Source organism: Pelophylax lessonae (assembly GCF_965119305.1).
Source record: "Pelophylax lessonae genome assembly, chromosome: 5".
Taxonomy (NCBI): domain Eukaryota; kingdom Metazoa; phylum Chordata; class Amphibia; order Anura; family Ranidae; genus Pelophylax; species Pelophylax lessonae.
In genome coordinates, this window is record NC_138772.1 from 84,776,250 (window position 1) to 84,795,154 (window position 18,905).

The 18,905-nt window shown below is 45.2% G+C and overlaps 1 protein-coding gene across 1 annotated transcript in view; it reads left to right on the forward strand.

Moving 5' to 3' along the window:
• Positions 1-18,905, forward strand: part of SVIL (supervillin) — a 314,402-nt gene that overhangs the window by 38,412 nt on the left and 257,085 nt on the right. Inside the window, exon 3 of the mRNA XM_082259451.1 lies at positions 15,921-16,012. Coding sequence (XP_082115577.1) covers positions 15,921-16,012 — 92 coding nt within the window. The remainder of the gene's footprint in view (positions 1-15,920; positions 16,013-18,905) is intronic.

Genomic DNA, 18,905 nt, shown 5'->3' on the forward strand with positions numbered 1-18,905 from the left:
GGTGTGTGCTGTAAATGGCCCCCAGCATTGTTACGGTTTCTTCTTGCTGGAAGCTGCTATTTTGCTAAAACCCAGATCCCCTGAACAGCACTAAAGTGGAGCTAAACTGATCGATTCTAATTGTTTAAAAAAACAGCATTCCCAGAATGCTGGAAAAGCTAACTGTCACATTTGCTTGTCCTCAACCAAATTGTCAAACCCTCAAATGGCTGGTGTCGTAACTGATCATGTGCAGCACCATGGCAGTTGCAGATCAAACAGGAGCAGCGTCCTTGGCTTTAAAGGATAGGAGGGTTTAATTCCGCTTTAAGGCTGTCAGCAGATCGGCCTCTACAAATTCGGCAGTGCCTAACAATGGAGAGCAACTTGAGCATGTGCAGAGCAGGGTGAAACAGTGTATTACTGGGTTTAAAACAGTATAGACCCTTACTTGTAATGTTTTACATAGCTGTGCCAACAAAATGGGCTAGACCGAAGTGATCGAACAGGACTTGATTTTCTCACTAAAATTCCCACTTTCAGTACTTTAAGCATCCTGCAAATTAGGTCAGAGGAAAATCCTAATTCTTGATCTGCATATTTGTTCTGTATCAGTGATTTCAAAAATGTTGATAGGCAGGGAACTAGTATTTTTAGGAGTTCAGCAGCTTCCCATATTTCTTATATTAAAATTTTGTGGAGGAATGTGTGTGGATATGTGTGAAGCCTAGAATTTTATTCAAAAGGTGCAAACAGTAAGACATCCAGTGCATTTCAGGGCTCATGGGGACTGCAGTTACCAGTGCCTGAAGCAGGTTTTCATTTTTTTCGAATGTAGTTTTTAATTTAATATATCCCTAAGGATCATTCCCTCTCTGTCAAGAATACAACTGACACCATTTAAACAGGAATGTCAGGTCGAGGGTATGATAAATCACTCCCGCTCTGACATACAAATGGATCCTTATGGAGCCATCTAAATCGTCACTATACTTTTTGGACCATTGGGACCAAGATTTGGGGGTCAGCCTGTCGCCAGAAGCTGGTACAAAGATTCTCACAATGTCCTTTGGATCCTCCATACGCAACAGATACTAGGAATCTGAGTATAAAATAGTTACTCATTGGCATCCCATACCAGTCATGCCGCATTCCACAGTACTGAACACCTTCTGGAGATGTGGACATGGGTAGAGAGAGATTCATCATGTGTTGTGATCCTGCCCCTCCCTTGATCAATTCTGTACACGAGTCCATGACATTTCTCAAAAATTCAGACTGGGCAATTCCAAAAATGCTTGAAGTTTTTCCTTTTACATCCTAACTCTATTCTGATGGCTGCCCACAAAAAATGGATATTACACCACCTGGTCAAGCAGCATGTTCCTGCATACCAGTACTATAGAAATCAACGGTTAATAGTCTAAACTGGTCAAATTTAAAGTAGTGAGATGGATGGAATGTATGGGACTGCAGGCCCCCCTCAGCAACAATACCACTGTGACCGCTAGGCATTCCTTGCCCCTGCCCAACCCACACACTCCCCACTAAGAGCACCTTCCCTTTTTCCTCACTACCCTAATCACCCCTCCCCCCCTTTCCTAACCTCTAGGCTCCCTTACTGATCCCATTTATTCTATAAATATTATACACTTGTGTCTTATTAAACACCTTAACTTAGACCCTTATCTTAAAAGTATATGCAAACCCTCACCTTGCAAAAATTATCCGCACCAGTCTAAACATTGGAGGAGAGCAGGCTGAGTTCTCGGCACAGCTAGAGAACTGATCATGCTGTGCTCATATGCCTAGTGTGGTCAGTTTTTCAATTGGAAAGTAGAGGGACTTAGAGGAGCATGATACTTTTTCATACGAGTACATAGTTTAGCAGCCACATATCAGGAATATGAAATGATGGGTTTACATATTCTTTTGGTTTTTCTTTCTGCCCACACCATTACACTAGTTATGACTATTGCATGACGTTTGGTGGGTTATTGGGGTATTGGGCATGATGCTACAAACGCTACATGGGCTGTAACATGTTAACTTCCTTTGGTAAGGGCCTCTGGATCTCCACTGTTGCACCCACAGCCCTACTATTGTACCCCTGGAGCTCAGGATTTTTTTTCGTCCGTTCTAGAAAAGGTTTTTTCTTTTTAGCTCTTAAGGATGCTTCTATAGCCTGGACTGATCACCACACTGCTAATGTAGTTTTTACCTATGTAAAACCTCATTGGTTATGCAGTGTTCCATTTGTTCCCATCTTCCTGTTTTGTAATGAAAAAAATACCTTCTAAATAAAGAATAGAAAAAAGATTGCGCCTCTCATCCCCAGATAGTACCTACTGTGTTGTTCAAGGACGACCTTGCTATCAGCATTTTTCGGCTATAGATCAAAAGTTCTGCTTTTGTTCTTGCGCTTTCTTCCATAAACTTTTAAGCCATGCTTGATAAACAAGCCTCTCTATGATGCCCTGGTGAGGTGACCAAAGAAAATTACTGAAAAACCAAGGAAACATTAAAACTCCTTTTACCTGGGAAAAGTGGTCTAGTGCTCCACCCTTTGATTACTTTTACCTAGATTTCCTATGATAGGCTTGCTTTAAAACTTTGCCAGATTGCATCCGCTTCTCTTTTCCCAACCGGTGTCAATAAATCAGTCACCACATTCAGGTAGATGCCAGATTTTCCTTTGTCAGGCTAATTAACAAAGTACAACATTAATAGGTTACTGCAGGCAAGAGTTATGTTTTTGTTTGCTACGGTTTTCATAACTTCCCAAAATTAGACCAATAGGATGTGCTAAGCAACTGCAATGACAATCATCTGTTTGCTGGTGGCAGTCACCCAAAATCTGATTGCTATGTGTTGTTGCGCTTTACTCACAGTTGCATGTAGCACTTCCCTCTTGAGGACTGCTGGATTGTACACATTGGGATCCCCCTGGGTTACCATTAGCAACTGCAGCATGCACAATTAAACTGTTTACTCTCTAGCTCAGTCAATGAACAGTCTAGGGGATGTAGTTGGTTTTGTGGTTTTATTTAAATTAGGTATGGGAGATAGGGAAAAGTGGGATACTCCATCTTTGAACTATTCACAGTAGATGACTACTGTCTGAAAAAGCAGCCAGGCTGCTGATTCACCTTGCCATTTAGATGAATTTAGGATTACTTGTTAGGAGGAATTATCTTCGGGATACACACCTAGTACCCCCTTTCACTCCACCTGCTCACACCCATCCTCTGACTAGCCTACACCGGGGTGGCCCCCCTCAGGTTGGGCCCCTAGACAAGATCCCCTGTACTCACGATAGTTTTTCGAGGGTCTCCAGTGTCTCTACTCCTCCAGTCAGCTCTCATGGACCTCTGGGTTCAGCTCCTTCCTTCCCGCTCCCCAGGCTGACTGCCTGTGACCACGTGCCACTGCTACAGAGAAGAAGGCAGCCTCCACCCTCCCTCTGGGACTCTGCTCCCCAGCCAAAGACCCTGCACCACATGTGCTCCTGGCTTTTATACTACACCCCAGAATGCACCGAGACAATCAGTCTGTGCCAATCACTGGGCTGTATCAAAGTTTGTGTACCCATTGGTCAGATTTCCTCCACTTTCCAATATGCCTCCCTATTGGACCAGTGTGAAGGACTCCCCTAGACCAGATGAATCACATACTGAGCACCATGAGCAGACCTAACTCACAGATCCTGCTCTCTGGTAGGCAGAAAGCAATATAAATTTGCCTGCTGCTCTTCTGATAAGCAGACAGAGCCAAAAACTATACTCGCTCACTAGCACCTACTTAGGAGGGTGCTACATGCATATTCTGTGTTTTTACTATATGAGTTTAGAAGGTGAAAATATTCCACCATGTGTTTTCTGATCTTTTGCAGGCATTAACTATAGATTGCAGCAGTGTTGCTGGGGATATTCCCATTAATTTTCTCCTAAATGGTTTTATCTTGTAATGAGTTACATGACATTATGACAAATGGTGTTTTTACTGTGTGTTGTGGTTTTTCATGTTTATTCAGAGTGCTTTTTGAGCATCCGCCCTTCATTTGATGAGCAAGCAAATCGAAGCCCATGCGAAATGTGTGTGGTCACATTATCCTGGGAGCACCGAGAGGGCAAGCCAAAGCCATTTCCTTTTCTGAGCAAAAGGGCATTTGATCGGGTTTCATGCTCTTCCAACGCACATTCCTCCACCTCGCATTGGTCTTAAATAACTTATCTTTGCAAGATTCTGAGCTTGCTGCATGCCAGGAGACTGAGATTTCCCTTTAGCTGCTGTATAAGGGGACCTGGAGACTTTCCTTTTTATTTTCTGCAAGCTTGAGATTTCTGGGCCGCTGGCTGGGGGGGTTCCATTAACTTTCCTTGAAAGTCTTCCAAAAAATCTGGCCTTATTGCGGAAAAGCCTTTCAGCATGGTTTGACAGGACATGCTCGTCCTTAGTTTCTACACAGCTTAAAGCCGAACTCCAGGAAGAACTAAAGACAGATTTATGCAGCTCTATAGTCAATAATACAGCTATACTTAAGAGCTTAGACTTGGAAAGGGTGAAGTGACACAAGGAACCAGTCTGTTTTTTTTTTTTTTTTTTTTTTTTCTTTTTGTAAATCCTTTCTTCAAAGAAGAAATATAGCCAATGCTTGCTTGGCTCCTCTTCTGTGGATCACAGGAGTGCAGTTTTTTCTGACAGTAACCAACTCTCTGCTCAGTGAGCTGTGAGTACCCAGCGTTTGGTGTTCGGTCGATCTGCTGTGTTAGTGGCTTCGGGGGGGAACAGATGCAGCTTCGAACCGATCCCGCATCCACTTAGATAACTATTCTTAAAAAAAAAAAAAAAATACATCTTTTAAGCAATTATAATGCACAAAACAGACAGACAAAATACCAGTAAATACAGAGTACTGGATATTGGTATAAGAGAATGCAATGTCATACATGCAGTATGAGAAAAATCAACCTAGCCAGTAAGGAGTCGTATGAAGACAAAAACGAGATTGTCAACAGTGGCACATTAAGAACATTGTGGTCAAAATTGTGGAAACTTTTACAAGTAACCCAGAAGTATAGAAAAAAAAAAAAGCAGATTGAAGCAGACGTGGAGGTAAAATGCCTTGAAAAAGTATTCATACCCTTGAAATTTTTCACATTTTTTGTCATGTTTCAACCAAAACGGTAAATGTATTTTGTGATAGACCAATGCAAAGTGGCACCTAATTGAAGTGGAAGGAAAATGATAAATGGTTTTCAATTTTTTTTATAAATATCTTAAAAGTGTGTTGTGCATTTGTATTCAGGCCCCTTTACTCTGATACTCCTTACTAAAATCTAGTGGAACTAATTGCCTTCAGAAGTCACCTAATTAGTAAATAAAGTCCTCCTGTGTATGTTAATCTCAGTATAAATACAGTTCTGTGAAGCCCTTAGAGGTTTGTTGGAGAACCTTAGTGAACAAACCGTATCATGAAGGCCAAAGAACACACATTAGACAGGTCAGGGATAAAGATATGGAGAAGTTTAAAGCAGGGTTAGGTTATAAAAAAAAATATCCCAAGCTTTGAACATCTTATGGAGCACTGTTCTATCCATCTGAAAATGGGAAAGAGTATGGCACAACTGCAAACCTACCAAGATGTGGCCGTCCACCTAAACTGACAGGCCGGGCAAGGAGCGCATTAATCAGAGAAGCCGCCAAGAGACCCATGGTAACTCAGTTTTCCTGTGGACAGACTCTCCCACCTATTGTGCACTCCACAAATCTGGCCTTTATGGAAGAGTGACAAGAAGAAAGCCATTGTTGAAAGAAAGCCATAAGAAGTCCTGTTTGCGAGAAGCCATGTGGGGGCCACAGCAAACATGTGGAAGAAGGTGCTCTGGTCAGATGAGACCAAAATTGAACTTTTTGGCGTAAAAGCAAAACACTGTGTGGTGGAAAACTACCACTGCACATCAGGCTGAACACATCATCCCCTCCATAAAACATGGTGATGGCAGCAGTAAGTTGTGGGGATGCTTTTCTTCTGCAGGGACAGGGAAGCTGGTCAGAGTTGGTGGGAAGACGGATGGAGCCAAATGCAGTGCAATCTTTGAACAAAACCTGTTCATCTGCAAAAGACTTGAGACTGGGGCAGAAGTTCACCTTCCAGGAGGCCAACGACCCTATACATACAGCCAGAGCTAATCTGGAATGGTTTAGATCAAAGCATATTCATGTGTTAGAATGGCCCAGTCGAAGTCCAGACCTAAATCCAATTGAGAATCTGTGGCAAGACTTGAAAATTGTTATCGAGAGCGTCCGAACAGCAATCTGACAGAGCTTGAGCTATTTTGCGAAGATTGGGCAAAAATGTCATTCTCTATATGTGCAAAGCTGATGGAGACATACCCAAAAAAGTCTTACAGCTGTAATTGCAGCGAAATGTGGTTCAACAAAGTATTGACCCAGGGGGGCTGAATACAAATGCACGCCATACTTTTCAGATAATTATTTGTAAAACATTTTGAAAAGCATTTATCATTTTCCTTTCACTTCACAATTCTGTGCCACTTTGTGTTGGTCTATCACATAAAATCCCAATAAAATAAATATACGTTTTTTGGTTTTAACATGACAAAATTTGGAAAATTTCAGGGGGTATGAATCCTTTTTCAAGGCTCTTTATACTGACTTTCCGAGAGCTCTTGAACCGAAATGCAACTAAAAGGCACTGCCAGCAAATTATATACAGACAGAAAAAATATGTAAACAAGGAACCAATTAAAGGGCATAAGGGGTAAACTAAGATGCCAGTAGATAAGGGGTGAAAGGGGAAGGAGGGAAAAGTAGGGAGATGGAGAAAAAGTTAGGGTAAGGTGATGAAAGAAGAAATGAGCTGGGGTACAGACAAGAGTCAAGCATGCTCTCATGGGGAGAGTGAGAAGGTCCAAAAAAGTTACTCACTGAGGGGAGAGTGTGTTCAGGAGCCATTCAGTTGTGCTGCAGGGGTTGGAGCATGCTGATAGAGTTCATTAGTGTACTGCTTCTCCATTCACTATCCAGTTATAGGCTGGTGTGGGTAGGGAGGGGGCATGAAGGAAACTTGTAAGCAGGTAAACTGCAGCAGACAGTTATTTTGGGTCTCAAAGCTAAGCATTAATTGGAACAAAAGTAAACCATAATATCAAACTGGTTAGGTCCATTGATGCAGGGTGCTGTATGCTAATTAATCTTTCTTTAAAGCTGACCTAAGTTTTGCAGCTGTTGGCGGGTACGTGAGGTGAGGTCAGTGGCTGGTGAGGCACTGGCTAGTATCAGAACCAGATGCACACAGGTTACATGTTCACAAATTACGAATTTGATTCAGATTATGTAGGCGATTGCAGTTCTACTAGTTATACTCCTTTTACAAAAATATTTACAAACGCTGTCCCTTTTTTAAGATGTTTTTCAGTCACCCTCTTTGTTGATGCTGTAAACCGTATTACTAGAAAATGTGAATAAAGATTGTAGAAAAAATAGAACATGTCTCTTTATTTTCTGAAGCCAGAAATATAACAGTAATATTCAGTAATAAGCCAGTAAACAATAAAGGGCTCAGGGTGTATAGCATAATATATTAATTTGCTTGATTATAAAAGTACCTTTTCAGCAGCAGCAGATTCTCCCTCTTAACTGTGTGAGAAAAACATGGGATTATGTGTAAACCTTATACCCATAAACCCCTGTTTCTCTTACGTCCTCTGACAGTTGCCGCCCCTCACATAGTCACCGCCAATGGGTATCGACCTCTTATCCATAGGAGCAAGCTAGGCATAAGACTTGTTAAAATACAAAATAATTTGCATAGACACACCTATAGGGGCTGTCCCACTGATCCAATACCCCCCTGCTATCAGCATTCCCAACTCAGTTTGTCTTCTGCCTAGTTAGGAGTAAGATAGGCTTCCCTGTGCTGGGGCTACAGTCTCAGCCTTTCTTCTGTTTTATTACTTTATTTTATGCCAAGTGTTTTTCTTTGCACTACTAGCTTTTTATTTGTACTACGCCTAGTCGGATCTTTGGAAGACTACAGCGTTTGCGGAGCTGGGAGTCGGACTGGTTGTACTAGAGCCTTACGAAATCCCAGCCCGCCATCAAGCGTTTAGCAGGCTATGCGTACGCCCTGGCCTCGCAAACAACCTGTCCCTGTCCTCAGGGACAAAAGCCCGCGAGGTGGCCACCTCGCTAGGATGCCTCAACTGCGGTTTCTGTGCGTTGCTAAAAACCTGTTTGGCTGACGGCACCCCCACCACCTGGGGTGGGAGGCTTCCCGTCGCAGAGTGGCACCCACGCCATCATGGATCGATGAGTACATTCTGTGTGGGGCCTCTGTTCTGTGGATGACAGTCTGCTGAGAGTCTGTGTTCTCCCCTCATGTCTGTGTGTCTGGGGCTCGCATTCCCTCCCGGTCCCTGTGGGGGCACTATTGCGTCCAGGACGCTCTGTGGGGGTTTGTGGGGGTCCCTGTCCCCTCCGGCACTGTTGTGTGTTTTTTGTGGGGTGCAGGCAGGCATGTGAGGGCCGCTGCGGTGTAAAACCGCAGGGCCGCCATTTTGGGTATGGGCAGCTGCTCTGGTTTCAGTAAGGGCACTTCAGCAGCCATTTTCTATGTAGTGTATCGCTCCCTTTCGGGCGCCATCTTTGGTGTGGCGAGGTGTTTTTATACATGTGTTCGGTGGCCATTTTCCCTGGGCCTCCCATGGAGTTCTATAGGCAACCATTTTTCCTTAGCCCGAATTCTATTCATCCTCTAGCAGTGTGACATCACTTCCTCTCTTCATGCAGCCAGATCGTTCAGCAAGCATAGCTACACTTCTGGGGGTCTTTTTCTGCTGTTTTTCGGGGGATATTCCTTTGCTACCAGTTTTATTCCTTCCTGTGGGGTACCTCAGTCTAGTCCTTATTGCTGTGCATTGCGGTGGGTTTCACCGCTATCGGGATTTAAAGGGCCAGCTCCGAAAAAGTATTTATGGAGTCCCAGGACAGCAAATTCCCCCCAGCTTTGGAAGATTCAGGTACGCCTGAATCATCCGATTACTGCTGCACTTGCGACTTTAGCGTCCAAAGGGGATCTGTTGATGTCTGAACGGGCTTCTAGAAAAAGGCCTAGGCTTTCTCACTCCTCTGATTCAGAATCTGATATGGTTGCCATGGACAGTGTACCCCCCTGGGTCCCAGTCCTCTGTCGGAAGGGGAGGCGGAGGAGGAGGGGGATGATTCCCCCCCCCCCCCGGGACGGCCAGAGAACGCGCTGCTATGTCTGCGCTTATTACTGCTGTTAAGGATACACTACATTTAGAGGATGAGCCCGACCCGCCGGGTAAGCGGTCTTCTTTTGGGACCCGTAGAACCCAGAAGGCGGCACAGGTGTTTCCTTGTCCCGCTGAGTTTCACGAAACTGTGAATGAACAATGGCGCAATTTGAAGCACAATTTTGTGGTACCAAAACGGTTTCAGCTCCGTCATCCATTTGAGTCTCCTACGGATTCGCGCTGGTCCGTGGCCCCTAAAGTGGATCACACGGTGTACAGGTTGAACAAGGCCACTCTTATGCCCGCGGAGGATTCTCCGGTGTTTAGGGACCCTACGGATAGGCGGATGGAATCTCTTGCTCGCCACTCCTATATGGTGGTGGGTTCCTTGATGAAACCTATTTTCGCCTCCGTCATGGTGTCTCAGGCTGTGGTAGATTGGGCCAAGGTGCTCAGACGCACCCTTGTGGCTGATTCCGCCCCTCCTGCTACTTTGGAGATGGTGGACCAGATTATTTAGGCTGTTCTGTGTGACGTGGCCTTGGATGAGGCCCCTTTGGCCGCACGACTGTCTGCTGTCGCGATGCTTACCCGTCGTTTGGTATGGCTGAAGAGCTGGTCAGCTGACCAGACTTCCAGAAAGACGGTGTCTGACATCCCTTATGCGGGGAATCGCCTTTTTGGGGACTCCCTGGACGAATTGGTTAAAGGGGTCACTGGGGGCAAGAGCACTCTGCTGCCCCAGAATCCCAAGGGTAAGTTTTTCCGAGGTAAGCAGGGCCCTTCCTTTAAACCAAATCAGGGGTCCTTTTCGTGCCTTCAAGGCACAGGACAAGGGCAAATCTTTCAAAAGGCCATGGTGGCCAGAAGAAGCCTTGGGCGGGCAAGTCAAAAGCCGGGGTGGGGGGGACCTCTGCGTGGTTTTCTCGAACCTTGGCTGCTCCGGATTCCGGAAAGGTGGGTTCAGGAAATCATTCGATCAGGTTACAAGATCGAATTCCTTTTGCGTCCAGCGGACAGATTCTTTCCCTCAAATCTTCGTTTGACCCCAGATCGTTTACAAGATCTTCATCGGGCGGTTCAGGATCTCCTCGCCCAGGGGGTAATTGTCCCGGTGCCGCATCGAGACAGATTTCGGGGGTTTTACTCAAATCTGTTCACTGTGCCCAGAAAGGAGGGCAAGGTACGTCTGATTCTGGACTTGAAAGCTCAGAACAGCTTTGTGCGGGTTCAAAAACTCTGCATGGAATCCCTCGGTGGTGACCTCCCTGAGCCCGGGAGATTTCCTGGCTTCCATCAATCTTAAGGATGCGTATCTACACATCCCCATATTCGAGGGTCATCAGAGATACCTCCGATTCGTAATCGCGGAGGAACACTATCAGTTTGTGGCGTTACCTTTCGGTCTCACTTCGGCTCCAAGGGTGTTTACCAAAGTGTTGGCTCCTGTTCTGGCCCTGTTACAGGCACAGGGAATTGCGATCTTGGGATATCTGGACGATCTCCTGTTAAGATCGAATGCCAGCCAGTGTCTGTTACGCGATCTGTCAACTACGGTTCAGACGGTCCAGGATTTCGGGTGGACCATTAACGTTCAGAAGTCGACTTTGTCCCCTTCTGTTTGCCGCCCTTACTTGGGGATGGTCCTGGATTCCATCCAAGCAAAAGTCTTTCTGCCGGATGACAAGCTCCTGACTCTACAGAACGAGGTTAGGTCCCTCAGGGACAACGAATCCTCATCGCTCAGGACCTGCATGCGGTCCCTGGGATTGATGGTGTCGGCCTTCGAGACGATACCGTTTGCACAGTTCCACACACGATCTCTGCAAGCGGAGATTCTGGCCAGGTGGGACAGGCATCCTCATTCCTTGGAAAGGAGGATCTCTTTGAGCCACCAAACCAGAGAGGATCTTCTGTGGTGGCTCCAGTCTCCGGCTCTGACGGAGGGGAAATCCTTCCAGCCATTGTTGTGGACGGTGGTCACCACGGACGCCAGCCTGTCGGGCTGGGGTGGAGTTCTGGGCACGCTGTCTGCCCAGGGCACTTGGCCGGAGGAGGAATCCTCCCTGCCAATAAACATCTTGGAACTACAAGCGATCAGACTGTGCTTGCTCCGTTGGTCGGATCATCTTCGGGGCCGCCCTGTACGGGTGCAGACGGACAACGCCACTGCGGTGGCTTACATCAATCACCAAGGGGGCACCAGGAGTGCCTGGGCGGCCCAGGAAGTGACCAAAATTCTGTCTTGGGCCGAGACGCAGGTCCTGGCGATTTCGGCAGTTCAAATTACAGGTGTGGAGAATTGGCAGGCCGATTACCTGAGCCGCCAGACCCTGGACCAGGGGGAATGGTCCCTAAACCCGGAGGTGTTTCAGATGATGTGTGCGCGATGGGGATCCCCGGATGTGGATCTGTTCGTGTCCCGGCTAAACAACAAGGTGGGAAGGTTCGTGGCAAGAACGCGCGATTCTCTGGCAGATGCCTCGGATGAGCTGGTGGTACCTTGGAATCAGTATCGTCTGATTTATGCCTTAACCCCACCCACCCCCCCCACCCGCTTCAGTTGTTGTCCAGGTTCCTTCACAGGTTGGTCTCGGAACCGAAGTTGGTGATTCTGGTGGCCCCGGACTGGCCGCGCCGGTCTTGGTATGCGGACATCATGCAACTGGTTGTCGAACCTCCATGGCGGCTCCCGTTAGGAGATGATCTACTCTTTCAGGGGCCGATCTTCCATCCTGCTTTACAGTCGCTGGCTTTAACGCCGTGGCTGTTGAAAGCCAGGTCCTGAGAGATCAGGGTCTCTCGTCTGTCATTCCTACCTGCTCAAGGCTAGGAAGGCCTCGTCTGGTAAAATCTATTACCGTACCTGGAAGGCTTATTTTGCCTGGTGTGAATCCAGGGGTGTCCATCCTCGCTCTTTTTCGGTGGCGAGGGTGTTGGCCTTCCTGCAATCTGGTGTGGACCAGCGTCTTGCGCTGACCACGATTAAAGGTCAGTTGTCTGCACTGGCAATCCTTTTCCAGCGCCCCTAGGCGTCAAACTCTTTGATACTCACCTTTATTCAAGGGGTGCGTCATTTGGCTCCTCCTCTGAGGGCGCCTTTACCTCCTTGGGACTTGGCAGCCTTCTGGGACACATCACAGCTGCCAGAAGGCTGCAGGACCATTCACAAAGCAGTGTGGCTCACGGATGCTCAGTGGGAAGCAGACTGTGAATCCGCAAGGAGTCACAGCCAGATTCCCTCAGTAGACATGTAGGCGCCAGGGACTTGAAGACTGGCAAAGTACTGGATCCCTGGACAGGTAAGTGTCCTTTAATTTAAAGTCAACAGCCACAATATTTGTAGCTGCTGACTTTTTTATTTTTTTCTGAGGGTGGACTGAAGATCAACACCAGAAGATTTCTCCAGGCTCCAGCGGTCTGCATGATGTGCGACTTATTTTCATTACAGGTACATAAGGTGACTAAAGCTGTAGGGTTTTTTAAGCTTTAAAACTGAACTTTGGGATAAGCATAAATTAAATACTGGAGACATGTGTTTTCTTACTTGAATCTGTGTTTTTTGTATATTTCTTCCACATCTGTACAGTAATCCAGTGATCCAGTAATCCAGTGAGAAACTTTTTTGCATCTGCTCAGGAACTTCTGTAATAAAGACCGGTCACTGCTGCCTTCTCTCATTGTGCAGAGTGACTGGTCTTGTCTCCCCCCCTCTCCTATAGTTGTCTGCAGACACTGTAGTGGGTGGGCTGTGAAGCCTAGCCCCAGTTATGCGTACTATAAATGGTCATACCCTCATCTTTTAAAGACCTGATCCATTTTTCTAATCCAGAGCCTTCTGGGGTGTCTGGGTATTACAATACTTTAGGTCTTCAGCTTAGACATTACAGAATATGCAATAAGGCATAGGGAGTTGTCCAACATTGATACTTCCAACAGGGCAATTTTCTCTGTTTCTAGAAAAGTCATATGAAGATGGTAATCGACTTTAACAATTTGGTGTCATTATAGTGAAAGTAATACTTTGGGGGTTCTCTTTAACCTGAAATTTTTTTTCTAATCTTGATGTCAATGTCTGCATTATCCACTGTACAGCTCCTCATGCTTTCTCTATTGGTAAATGATTACGCTATCCAGTGTTTACATTTTTCCTGCATGATGGCAGGTGGCGTGCCGCTCATGCAGTGCTCTTACTGTCCCTAAGTGTTTTGCAGAATTCCCCAACTAATGACTATGTTAAATAACCTTGCTTATCTGTGGATTACTTTATTAGTTTTAGAGGTGTTTATGCCTAGAGAGGGCTTAAGACTGGTACACACGGCTGAATATCAGCCAGTTCAACAGAAACCGGCTGACATTTGGCACAGGTGTACAGCAGTCTATCCGACAGATGCCGATCTCCCAACCCCGTCCGCACAAATTAGCTCAGCGGGGGGAGATTGCTGTGCTAACATCGCTTAGTACGGCAACCTCTCAGCTTTTTGTTCAGCCCCCTGGGTTAACCACTTTAATACTGGGCACTTTTACCCCCTTCCTGCCCAGGCAAGTTTTCAGCTTTTAGTGCTGTCGCACTTTGACAATTGCATGGTCATACGACACTGTATCCATGCTAAATTTTTTAACATTTTGTTCACACAAATGGAGCATTCTTTTGGTGGTATTGAATCACCAATAAGTATTTTATTTTATTTCTAAAGGAATAAAAAAAAAAAAAAAAAATGTATTTAAGTTTTTGCAAATCTTTTTTAATGAGTTTAGGCCAAAATGTATTCTGCTACCTTTCTTTGGGGAAAATAACCCAAATCAATGTGTATTGTTTAGTCTGTAGGAAAGTTAGACAGTCCACAAACTATGGTATATACTTGAAATTGATCAATCCTGTACTGACAGCCTCATTTTTTGAGGCCCAAAATTGTCAGCACAGTACAGATATCTCCTAAATGACCCCTTTTTGGAATGTAGACAGTCCAAGGTATTAAGATGCATGGCGAGTTTTTTGTCCATAATTTTTTGGAAAAGTAAGAAATGTAAAATGTTTTTTTACGTACGGTCACCAGTGCAGTACAGGGTCATCCTATAACTGGTGTGGCGGTGATCAGGGGAAAAATCAATATAATTTAATTTATAAATATAATAATTTTTTATTTTTTTTACTACTTTTTTTTTTTTTTTTTTCTTTAACACACTTTGACCAGAGCAATATAATAACGTTGTACTACTCTGGGGAACCGTTTCATTCAGTTTTTGTTGTGATTAGCTGTAATTGGCCACAGCTGATCACATGGCACAGATGGGCTGTGATTGGCCCAGTCTGTACCATGTGCTCACTGACCAATCACAGCTTGCAACAAAATTGTACACAATGGATGGCTTGAAAGGAAGCCATCCATGGTTTACAACTGTCACGTGACCTCTTGTGACTGGTTACAGAGGTCACATGGTGCGGGCAGTGGGCCGGTACAGTAATCGGTCATCGTCTGTCAGGTGGACGCAGCTTGTGACATCATGCTGCTGCGTGGCCGCGATCCAGGTATGATCTATCTAGATTTTTATACCCTAAAATAATAAATTATTACATTGCAGCTTACCAGGCTTTGAATGTGGTGGCTAGATCCGGACGGCTGCACTCCGTTATAGGGTAACGATTAAACAGTGACTCCAGCACAAAACACGTCTACCTGCTTGTCCACCACTGAACTTGTTCCATCTGTCATTTTGGTTTTAATTTGGTTATAATGTTTTTACAGAAAAAAAGTGAATTGTTGGAGTGCAGCTGTCCGAATCTTTCTGGTTTTTCATTGTGCAGAACACGAGCTGGGCTAGCATCTGACTTGAGGAGTTGAAGGGATCATTAGAGGCTACTCACCTGGAGCAGTAATAGTGATGGTGGCTACATTTGTGTTTAAGCTTTTTCCATTCTCACCTGGTGATCTGGCCAGTGATACACTACCTGTATAGGGTGTCTCCCCTCTGGATGGATGAGCAACACTGCCAACCTTGTACAGCATAATTGTCAATCTGAGAGGATATTGTTGGACGCGTTGCAAATTTGGATGGACTTTACAAATTAAAGCTGAACTCCTGCAAACTCTTTTTTTCCCCTTTCCATAAATGAATCAAAGCTGAACATTGTAAGCACCTTTGTCAGCATTTGTCTCAACCTTGTAACTACTGCTTTTGCTAGAGAGCATGGTCTGTAAAAGGAAGTTGAAAAATAACACACTGGCAGTATTAGGTGAGAATAGGGGGGGGGGGGGGGGAGGAGAGTGGACCTAAAAATACTAATGCAGCCACTCAATGAATTGCTAACCTGCTTTATATTGCATTTTTGTTTATGGGCTTTAATGCTCTTTGATGTTTGCTCCTAAGAGGCTGCGAGTAATGGTAACAACTGTTGAACAGTTTCCTCTTGTGTCCAGTCTTGTTTTGCTTAATATGTAGTAATCTTTTGGAAGTTTTGTATTGTTTCAAGACAGCCAGCTAGAAATTGGAATTCCTCTATAAATGGAAAATACCTGTGTAATTTGGCCATTCTCAGACACTTGTGTTGCATACTAGTCTTGTAGCATTGGGACTGTACATGGAGGTCCTTTTTACGGAAATGGGCAGTGGGTATTTCTTATATTGCTTTGAGTAAATACGTTTTCTTTTTAAATTTAGCCTTCAGAAGAGCTATTCCAGTGGAGCCCCGGGTGATTTTGAGAACCGTTCCAAGGATATTGATGCTCAAATACTTTCTGTCCTTCCTAAAGGTAAGAAGTGATATATTGTGTATGATTCTTGGGGTCCTGCAGCTTAAGGGAGGGGCAAGCCACGATCTGGACTGCACAGCAGATGTGTCGCCTATATGATTTACCAGCTCGCAGTTACATTTCATAAAACTACAGCTCTTCTAAAGTCTTATGGCTGGCTGGGGAGCACTTGTATTATTGTGAACGTGTTGCAGTTGGCGCCCAGTGCTGAGGCAGCAGGTTAATATTTTAGTAGTGACACATGTCATGGAAACTCTGAGATATGGAAACTGGGAAACGACTCCGATCCCAGCAGTTATGGATAGTTTACTTCCTGGAGGCTTTATAAAAGTCTGATCAGCTGTGCCAAATTAATGATGTGACGTATATTTATCATCAGGTTTCACATCTCCTGGCAGACCTGACCACCTAAAGTAAACTTTTTGGTGTGCGGAATACTATATTGAAAGGAATGAAGTGGCGCTATATCAATAATAGTAAAATAATACAATAGTGAAATGGTGAAACAATGTTAAAATGACATAATTTAAATCTCAAGCATCAACGCATAAGATCATGCATCTACAAATGATACCATGATGAAAAAAGTGCATGTGCAAACAACCAAATTAACATGTGTTAACACGTTACCCAGTAAAGCTAGAGATAAATATATATCTATAGTCCCAAAAGGTGTGTGTGTGTGTGTAATATATATATATAAATATATATATATATATATATATATATATATATATATATATATATATATATATCTCCGGTTTAATGCTCAAAAAACATCAAAAATGTGTCCAAGATAACACTGTGCAATGGTGAGGAGTGAAAAAACGAAAAGCTTGTTGGTTGATTCAATAATGTGATCCAAACAGTGATCGTGTCCTTTTCCCACCGATATCCAACATTGAGTGCAATGACCTCTCACCTTCAGAGTAATGGTATTGCATTTTTTATGGGGTTCAAAGTTGGCTGAAGAGGATCACTCCATAATAGTCAAACGCAGCTCATATAAAATAAAATGAGGATCTCCAAAGTGCAGTAAGTAAAACAAGGCTTTATTGTAAATAATAGTCACAGTTAAGTAGGAGACAACAGATGTAGCCTAAGGAACCAAAACAAGGGTTCCCAGAAAGATGGCAGCTAAAAAAATCCGGACTTCCAGTTTCGGTCGTAGACCGGAAGTGATGTCACCCGGCTCCTCCCAACACGTTGTCACAATCACGTGAGTTTTGAGAAAGTCTCGTGATTGTGACTCAATGCGTCGGTTGTGGGGAAAAGGACACACTTTATCACTGTTTGGATCACATTATTTTTGAATCAATCCTCACCATTGCAGTGTTATCTTGGACACGTTTTTTGAGTATCTCACAGGAGATAGATGTGTTAACACTTGTTGATTTGGTTGTTTTCACATGCACTTTCTTCATCATAATATAATTTGTAGATGCATGATCTTATGCGTTGAAATTTTAGATTTATTTTATCATTTTAATATGGTTTCACTATTGTATTTTACTGTTGTTGGTATAGCGTCATTCCACAGCCTTTCATTCTGTTTTCATGTGGTGACACTAAGGATTGGCTGCTTTATCCAGTTTGTTATACACAGTTCTTATTTTGAGTGATTGCCTCTCACGTGGTAGCGCATTGTTTTTTTTTTATTTTATTTTATACTCTGAATACGATCTTGCAGTGTTATGAGATATCCAACAAAACTGAAGAAAGGTATACAATGTTTCTTGTCTCATATACTTTTCTCTGTCGCTCATTGACAGACGCAGGACTGATATCTTGATATCCGTAGGGTTATACTGCCCCCTACAGGAGTAGGACACTAGGCAGGAAAAAGGTTCTGGCCACAGCCATGGGCAGTCCCAGGGGGTATATCCATCCTCTCTCCCTGCATAGGATGTCAGTTTTTTTCTGCCTAGTCAGGAGTAAGGACCTAAGTTCCTTGCTGGGATCTCTGGTCCTCGCAAGCTTTTTTAGATGCATTTTTTTTAGTTAGCTTTTTTCTCCAGTTGTTCCTGTGAGATCTTCAAGCAATTATGCCGGATCTGGGCGACGGGCTGGATGTTGAGATCCAGTGGTCACCCTAGCCGGCCTACGAGCGCATGCAGGCCCTATCTCCGCGCTGGGTCGGCCGCGACATAGTCCCGCTGGACGAGGACTGGCCCGTGGGTTAAACGTCCCGCTGAGTCGCATATGACCGGTTGACGGCCGAGTCGCAGCGTCTCCTTTGGCCGACACCCCCCCCCCCCCACTGGGCGGCGAGGGGTTTTGTCTGGCGTGGCGCCCGCTCTGTTCCAGTATGGTGAGTAAATGTTTCCCCCCTGCTCCTCATGGCTGACTCTGGGGTGGACCCGGGCCCCTCCCTGGGACGGTCGGACCCACACTAATCTGGGTTCCCCTCTGTTCCCCTGTGCACCCTCCCCCTGTGGTGTCCCTCTCCCCCCTCCCTTCCCCCCTACGGGGGGTGTTTGTGTGTGTGTGTGTGTGTGTGTGTGTGTGGTGGCTAGCCGTTCATGCAAGCCGCTAAGGGGGTGGGGGGGTCCCGAGTGCGGACGGCTGTTGTGCGGGGGGCTTCCTCCCTGGCTTCCCAGGGCCTACCTGCCGATCGATCGTCTGTTAGTAGATGTGGGGACCCCCCTTCCCACCGCAGCGCGCGGGGCTGCCATTTGTTTGGAGTGGCTCATGGGGGCGGCCATCTTGGTACACCCAGCTTGTTTTGTTTGCAGAGCTGGGCAGCTGTGGGAGTTACTGAAGGCGTGTGAGGGGGCAGAGCCCCTCCCTAGACCCGGGAAGATTGCTCCACAGGATTTCCTTGTCATGTAGACAGCGCTGAGAGCAGTCCTGTTGGACTCTGGTGCATCGTGTGGTGAGCCTTTTGGGGGTC